Source organism: Leishmania panamensis (assembly GCF_000755165.1).
Source record: "Leishmania panamensis strain MHOM/PA/94/PSC-1 chromosome 20 sequence".
Classification (NCBI taxonomy): domain Eukaryota; phylum Euglenozoa; class Kinetoplastea; order Trypanosomatida; family Trypanosomatidae; genus Leishmania; species Leishmania panamensis.
This window is the reverse complement of record NC_025866.1, coordinates 400100-408276: the sequence shown is the minus strand read 5'-3', so window position 1 is coordinate 408276 and position 8177 is coordinate 400100. Positions and strand designations below refer to the sequence as shown.

Genomic DNA, 8177 nt, shown 5'->3' with positions numbered 1-8177 from the left:
CTCTCGGAGCCCGTGACGCTCGACTCCTGAGAGTTATCGGAAGAGAACTTCGACATTGCAGAGAATAATGCGGGGGTCGGGGTTGTGCTGCAGTGCAAACAGAGGGGGGGTAGGCGGCAAATGGGAGAGAGCGAAAGAGAGTCGAGTCTTCGCGAAGTGATACCTGGGGTGCTGCTGCGTGTGCGCGCGCGTTGTTGTTGGCGTTGGCGCTCGTGTTGCAGAGGGGAAGGGGTGGGGGAGACGCGCAGGGTGGAGGGGAAGAAGAACAGAGAGAGAGACACAAACAGAGGTGGGGGAGAGCGGTGAGGCCACGCGCACGTGGGAGTGCGAGGCGTGCACAGCAAGATCACATGCAGGCACACACGCAGCCGTGGTGGAGAGGTCGCCGGCGGCGGCACACAGCCGCACACACAGGGGAGGGGGTGCCCTCCTGCCGCCACGGTGTGCGGTGGAGTTGTCGAGGGGACAAAGGCGGCGCATTGCCCACATGCGTGCACCACTGGGTGCGGTGTGCGGCTACCCTCGGCGGCAGAGGACCGAGCAGAGGCGAGCAAGAGGCCACGAGCGACGCCAAGCGCACGACGGGAAACGGGTCGCGCTCAGCCTCGCTGGTGGGCCGGCGGCGCGTGGGGGCCCGCGCAGCCATCCGACCTGCCTTCCCGATTCGCCTCGCGCCACCCACGCGCTCCGCTACCCTTCCCACGGTCCCTCGCCTCGGCACGCCACACCTGCCACTCATCCCCCCTGCCCCCATCCAAGCCGCAGCGGCCCCCTCTGCCTACGCACATGCGCACGCAGGCGTGGCAGCACGGTGTGGTCCCGCAGCACTAGCAGAGGGAGAGGGGCAAAACGCGCAGCGCTGGCAGGAGAGCGCCGCAGGCAGGGTTGGGGCGAGGGGGACCGTGAGAGGAGAGCGGCCCATGGCCTGGGCACACGCGCGCGGCCACCAGCGGCGCACAGCCGGGCAGCAGCAGCCGCGGCCTGGTCGAGACCGAAAGGCAAAAGAGCGAGCGGCAACGAGCAACCGCCAGGCGACGGCCTCGCCAGCAGCAGGTACGCAGAGGGGGGGTGCAGCGTGGAATTCTGCGCGGTGGAGGAGCAGGGGCGGCAAGGCCGTCGAGCACGATCGGGGCGACGCGGCGCAGCCACAGCAGGCGGCCGGAATGCTCAGAGAACCGCATAGCCTCGAGGGCGAACGAGCGGCGCGTGTGCGCGGGCGCCGTGTGCCGGACGACGGACGAAAGGGCAGTAGAAGTGAGCGAGTGTAGTCTCAGAGGGCAGGCGCGGAGGAGAGGGCAAGAGAGATGGTAGACGGCCGACAAGCGTCTGCAAGGCTGAGGCATGCATGGGCGTGTGACGAGGTGGGCGGCGGTGGTGAGGAGGGACGGCTGGCGTTCGAGGGTGCCACCGTGCCACACGCGCACGCGCGGAGCACGGGGGAGGGGCACATGAGTCGAGCGAGAGCGGGCCGCTGTGGCGGCGTTAAGACGCACCAGCACGCGTGCCGGCTCAACAAGGAGGGGCTGTCGTCGCGCATCGAGGGGAGAGAGGGGCGCACCCCTGCACGTGCCCTCCTTGCCTGTGGGACCATGCACCCGCCGCTCCGGGGTGGTGTCACGCAGACGCGGCACCCCACCCTCGCTCCTCGCAGCGCACCACAGGCGCCTCATTCGCCCGCAATGCGCCGCACCCTCGCTTCACCCCGCTGCGGTGACCACGCGCGTAAGAGAGGCAGAGAGACTCACGGCGAGGGAGCAAAGGCGGGTGCGCAGTCGTGCCTGCCCCGCACCCTCCCCATTACTGCCTTCTCGCTGCGCCACCGTGTCCCCGTCTCGCCCACCCGCCCCTCCATCTCGGCAAGGCGGAGGCAGTCGCCCAATCCCCCAACGAGCACCAGCACACGCGCACGCACATGCGCAACAGCATACGCATCAGCAAGAGCACGGCGCAGCACCGCTGTGGCACACAGAGGGGAGGGGGAGCTGGCAGCGACGGGCACACACGAGAGGCGCGAGAGGGAGGGCATACTCTATCTTATCGGCTGCTGAGCGAAAGGGGAGAAGGGGACAGAGAAGCCTAAGCGAAACAGAGAGAAAGCACAAGCAATACAGAGCACGCACCCGGCTGGATGGAGAGGTGGAGGGGAGGGCGTCAGCGAGGGGAGGAGGAACGGCGAGGTGCGGCACCGCACGCCGCGCTCACCCTCCGCCGCCGCACACACGCCCTCACTCACACACAGGCAATAGAAAGGGGGAAAGGTGTAGAAGAGCCCAGAGGTATATCAAGCACAGGGCAGAGAAGCCAAAGAAGAAATGGGAGGGAAAACATGAAAGAGAAAGGCGTAAGCGTCCTGCGGCTGTGCGTGCGGGCATGTCCTGATGCTCCGCTTCCTGCACGGCGACTTGCGCCTATCAGCTCCGGGCGCTCGCGTGCGGGTGCCTGCGCCCACCTCCGGGTCGCCGCTCACCACCACCGGGCGCCTCCGAGAAGCACCCGTGCGACGGGCGCGACGGCGCAGCAGAGAGCAGACCCGCCAGGCGGCACACGCGGCCCGGCACCGTATGCTGCGGTCACTCTCCACTCCGGTGTCCGGGGCATTCAGTGGGGTCATCAGGCAATGCACGAAGGGCGCAGAGAAAGGCGCGAGCAGCGCAGGAGAGGCAAAGCAGCGGAAGGGCGCAGCGAGGGTCCCTGACCTCTCTCTCCGTGTCGCCGGAGCCCGCTCTCGCCCGCTGCGAGTGCCAGGAGCACGGGGGAGTCGCAGCAGCGCCACAACGGCGGGGCGGCGACACACGCAGGAGAGGAAGGGGCGGCGGCCAGAAGGCAGCGAGGCGCCGGAGGCACGGGTGGGCCCGCCGCCGCCAAGCGCAGCCCGCCGTGCAGGCTAAGCAGGCAAGCAAGGCCTAGCCGGGAACGCACCAACGCATGAAGAGGGACGCTTAGAACGGAAGGCAGAGGCGCACGGGGGAACCCACCAAAACAGCGCTCGTGCATTCCTCCCGCCACGCGCCGCTCTGCCGTGGGCAAGTCGGCACGCGCTCACACGCACCGCGCCAGCGCGCGAGGGGGGAGCAGCTCGTGAGGATGCGCGCACACCGAGGGCCGTGCAAAGAGGTGAAGGGAAGGACACGCGACGGCAGAGGCAGCGCCAGCGGCTCCCAGCGACGCGGGATGAGGGCGGGGAGCGCCGCACACGGGAGCACGGGGAGGGCGGCGACAGAGACGCCGGCGGCAAGCAGGCACGAGTACCCATGGCGTTCGCTCCCCTCCTTTGCGCTCACACCAACTCCGCCAAGGGGGTGTCGCGGTGGGGGTGCCACGCCGCCGTCAGGGTCGACCGCCGCCTCCTCCGGTTCTACTCCCCCGGCTGACTTTTGCGTTCCACTGTGCTGACAGTTTCACTTGAGTTCTCATATAGAGAGAGGAGCAGTAAGATGACGATATTGGCGATATCCAGAATCCACGCCAGCAGAAAGAGAACGAACCCGGCACCGTAAGTGGAGACAGTATTCATTCCGGGACACCTCTGGCCGTCTCTCTTGTAGAAAGTCACCACTATCCCTATCCAGATAATGAACACGGTGACAACGCCCACAATGTTGAGCGCAAGGCAGACCAAGCGGAGCCAACGGCAGCAGAACAGCTGAATGACGCCCAGGACGAACGCCAAGCCGTACACGAAGATGGAGATCAGAGCAAACGCCTGCAGTGCGCGAAAACGATCGCGGCGGGAAGTGCAGTTACGCCACAAACCATCATTTGAATTGTCGTACTTTGTACTGGTGCAGTTCAGTTGGAAACCCCATAAGGTAGCGCACATGTTGCGCGTAAAGTTCCGAATATCCTTGAAGCGAAACACATCGAGAGGCGTAGCCACCAGCACAAAGAAGAACGCGAAGAACTGTAAGACCAAGTAGAGCAGAAGGGCGAGATTCCACTCCATCTTTGCAAGTACACAACAGACTGTAAAAGCGGAGCCGGCGGCAGGCAGTAGAGAGAGTGGCGCGGAGGGAGGGGGGTCGAGGCTGTGCCGCTGGGCGGAGGAGGAGGTGGAAGGCGGGGGGAGGCGGACGAGTATGAAGAGCGGCGATCTGCGCGGAGGAACAGCTCGGGTTCTACTGCGTGTGCGTCGGCTTATAGGGAAGGGGTGAGAGAGGCGCGCTGGAATGCAAGGGGGTAGGGGAAGAAGAGATAAAAGGAGGTGGGGGAGAGCGGTGAGGCCACGCGCACGTGGGAGTGCGAGGCGTGCACAGCAGGAGCAGCGGGGCCACTTGCAGGCACACACGCAGCCAAACAGGAGAGGAGGCCAGCGGGCGCGAGAGACGCCGCACCGGCAGCGGAGGAGCGACAGAAGCGCAGGACAGGGGCGCCGTTTGCCACCCTCCCGGCAAGCCTTGTCCACCACCAGACCACGCACCCCCTCGCCTGCTGCCCTCCTCGCACACCTCCGCTTCTGCCCCGTCCCCCGCAGCGCAGGAATGCGATTTGTGCAGCGAGGACGGGGAGAGGCTGTACAGAGCGGCGGCGGGCGAACCGCCTGGGGCTTCGTGTCGCGTCTCTCTGCACTGTTGCAGGGGCGCCTGCGCGAGTCCCATTCACAGCGAGGGAGCGAAGGCGGGTGCGCAGTCGTGCCTGCCCCGCCCCCTCCCCATCGCTGTCTTCTCGCTGCGCCACCGTGTCCCCGTCTCGCCCACCCGCCCCTCCATCTCGGCAAGGCGGAGGCAGTCGCCTAATCCCCCAACGAGCACCAGCACACGCGCACGCACATGCGCAACAGCATACGCATCAGCAAGAGCACGGCGCAGCACCGCTGTGGCACACAGAGGGGAGGGGGAGCTGGCAGCGAGGGGCACACACGAGAGGCGCGAGAGGGAGGGCATACTCTATCTTATCGGCTGCTGAGCGAAAGGGGAGAAGGGGACAGAGAAGCCTAAGCGAAACAGAGAGAAAGCACAAGCAATACAGAGCACGCACCCGGCTGGATGGAGAGGTGGAGGGGAGGGCGTCAGCGAGGGGAGGAGGAGCGGCGAGGTGCGGCACCGCACGCCGCGCTCGTCCTCCGCCGCCGCACACACACCCTCACTCACACACAGGCAAAAGACAGGGGGAGGGGAGTAGAAAATAGAGCACAGAGAGAGGGGAAGAAGTGAAACCACAATAAAACAAAGGGAGCAACAAAGACAAAGGCGTCTCCGTCCCGCGGCTGTGCGTGCGCGTGTGGCGTGCGCGGCGGAGGGGGCGGGTGCCTGCGCCCACCTCCGGGTCGCCACTCGCCACTGTCCCCGGGAGCCGCCGACAACCACGCACGGTGCAGGCACGAGGTCGCGGCAGAGAGGGGAGGGCTGGATGGCGAGGCGCAAGCACAAGGAGAGGCGGCGCTGCCAGACAGCGCACACGCAGCACAGCCCTGCAACGGGCAGGAGCAAGCGTGCCCGCGTTCCCCCACCCCGTCTTCCTCGGGGGTGAGGGGGTGGCGACGCTAAGCGACACGGCACGCGCAGCAGGACGCCGTACCGCACACAGCAAGGAAGCCAGGGGAGGAGGCAGCGCAGCGCGCGTGCTCCCCGCCCCACTGCCTGCCTGACTGCGGCGCAGCAGGGCACCTACCCGCAGCACTGCACTACACGGCGAGCTGGTCAGCCCACACTCTCGCACGACGGCGCAAGCGGCGGCCGCTGTCGTGCGGGGAGCGGGGGGGGGGGCATAGGTGCATGCCGGGCGAGCTGCGGGAGGAGGCGGACCAGCCTCAGGTCCGGGCCCTGTGAGGCCCTGCGGGGGTGCCGTGCATCCCCCTCCCGCGCTCCAAGCTGCGGCGCGCCACCGCATCGTGCGGTTACTCAGCGCACCGGGGTCCGGGGCATTCGGTGGGCTAAATGGGCAATGAAACCAGTGAAAGCAGAAAAGCACAGGAAGGCGAGGCGGCAGAGGGGCGCAGCGAGCGCGGACACACTCCGGCAGAGAGGGGCAGGCTCGAGTCACAGAGGCCAAACGGCGCTTCGTCCCACTGCCGCTGCCTTGGACATCCGCATCGGCACCCTCTCACCTCGCTACCACCGCCTGCACACAGCGAAGGGGAGCGTCACAGCAGCAGAGGCGCAGAGCCACGCGCTCGCACAGGCCCCACGCGACGTGTCTCCATGGGTGACGGAGGGCAGAAAGCGGAGTGTCGCGCAGCAAGAGAGGGTGGCAGAGGTGGCGCAGGCGCCGGGCGGCAACACAGCGGGGAGGTGGGGTGGGCCACAGGGGCATGCGCGCCAGCCAGGAGACAGGTGAGAAGGAGCACAAGGAGGCGCACGACGGCGGCACGCTGAGGCACGCACAGCGGCGCGGCGGACACAGTCGAGGTGCGCCACAGCCAGCACGCGTCGCCGATGCGAGAGCGCCGGTCGTGCCTCCGCAGAGCCTCCCTGCGCTGCCGCCATGCGCGCGCTACCCACCGCAAGCACAGGCCGCTGCGCAGACACAGCAGGTACGCGAGAAGCACGCCGAGAGCAGTGCGACGAAACGAAAGGGGGAAAGACGCGAGGGCAGAGGCGAGCACCCGTAGTGCGCGCCCCCCCTCCTCCCCCGCCCGCACATCAGCTCCACGCGCCCCACCACGGGGATGTCCTTGTGGAGGTGCCGCGCTGCCGTCAAGCCTGCCCCCTTATTCTTGTTCACTTTCTTTGTCCTGATCCTTGATTTCAGTCGTCTTCCCACTCTCACCTGAGTCGATGTCCGGGCACGGGAGCAGTAAGGCGGCGATGTTGAGGATATCCAGGACCCAAGCCACGAGGAGGAGAACGATACCAGCGCCATAAGTGTACGAGCTCTTTATCACCAGGCAGCTGGGGTCTTCGTCCCTGTTGAACGTCACCACCATGGCCACCCAGACAACGCACAACGTGACAGCGCCCACAATGTTGAGCGCAAGGGAGACCAAGTGGAGCCAACGGCAGCAGAACAGCATGATGACGCCCAGGACGAACGCCGCTCCGTACACGAAGATGGAGATCAGAGCAAACGCCTGAGCAAGGCGGAAGTGATTGCGGTGTGGCGAGCAGAACTCCCACAGATATTCCGAGGGAAAATCGTACCCGTTGCCCTTGCAATCCTTCTTGAGACCCCATAACGTGATGCACTGATTGGAAGAGACTGTAGCACTGCGGCTTTTAAGCCGAAACATGTCGATGGGCGTGGCCACGAGCACCAACAGGAAGGCGATGAACTGCACGATCGCGTAGATCAAAAGGGCGAGATTCCACGTCATCTTGGCAGACGCTCCACAGTAGACTGGGGAAAGGCGAGGCGGCGGTGGGCAGAGGAAGAGGAAGCAGGGAAACACGGACGAGTGCGCGAGAGCAGTGATCCTCACCAAAGAACAGCTCGAGTGGTGCTGACTGTGTTTGTGCGTGTGTGTGTTGGGAGGGGCAGGGGTGAAGAGGAGAGGGAGAGAGGTAGGGGAGAGAGCGATGAGGCGAAGGGTGAGCGAGGGTGCGAGGCGTGCACCGCGGGTGCAAAGTAGAGGGGCGGGAGAGGGCCCTCTGCGTGTGCGAGCAGAGGCGGCAGCGCTGCCACCCGCCAATGCTGCCTCATAGCTTTCGAAAACAACGGGCACATCGGCAGCCGCGCGTGAGAACACGCCGGCACAGCCGGAGGGAACACACAGAGAGACCGCACCGCGGTAGAGCTCCACCGTACACACAATCAAGAGCGGAAAGCAATGAGCAGGCGATGTCAGAAGCAGCGAGTCGGAGCATGAGAATGCACCCATTTATCGGTGCCTACTCTCCCAACCTCACACACACACACGCCCACAGTCAGCAGCACCGGGCGGCGGAGGGGAAAGGCTTGCGGTGGAACAGCCACGCACTCTCTACGGCATTCCACAGCACAGTGTCCACCAGCGTCTGGCTGCGCAGCGCCGTTGCGTTTCCGACAGCGTGCCGCCTGTTGCCGTGGGGAACGTGGCAGCGCGGAACGAAGCTGCGGGCGGCTGGAGCATTGCATTCAGCAGCTCCCGGCTCGTATGCGTTGTCACCGAAACGCGGCACTGGCGCACAGCAGCAGACAATGTGTCCACATCGTTGCTGCTCGCCCCAATGGTGTCAACCAAATGACTAGGACGGGCAGAGTCGACGCTGTGCTGCTCGGGGGCGAATGCCTGCTCGAGGTCGAGCACGGGACCCACGCAGAGG

At 66.0% G+C, this 8177-nt stretch overlaps 2 protein-coding genes across 2 annotated transcripts, besides 1 other annotated feature; both read right to left on the bottom strand.

The window, feature by feature from the left end:
• Positions 1–3355: 3355 nt before the first annotated feature.
• Positions 3356–3943, bottom strand: LPMP_200990 (amastin-like surface protein; the record flags this gene model as incomplete). Its single annotated transcript, XM_010699996.1, has 1 exon — positions 3356–3943. The coding sequence occupies one exon, from the start codon at positions 3941–3943 to the stop codon at positions 3356–3358; it is 588 nt and encodes a 195-aa protein (XP_010698298.1).
• A 1685-nt stretch (positions 3944–5628) lies between these two features.
• Positions 5629–5929: a repeat region.
• A 717-nt stretch (positions 5930–6646) lies between these two features.
• LPMP_200980 (amastin-like surface protein, putative) lies at positions 6647–7249 on the bottom strand (the record flags this gene model as incomplete). Its single annotated transcript, XM_010699995.1, has 1 exon — positions 6647–7249. The coding sequence occupies one exon, from the start codon at positions 7247–7249 to the stop codon at positions 6647–6649; it is 603 nt and encodes a 200-aa protein (XP_010698297.1).
• Between the last annotated feature and the right edge of the window lie 928 nt (positions 7250–8177).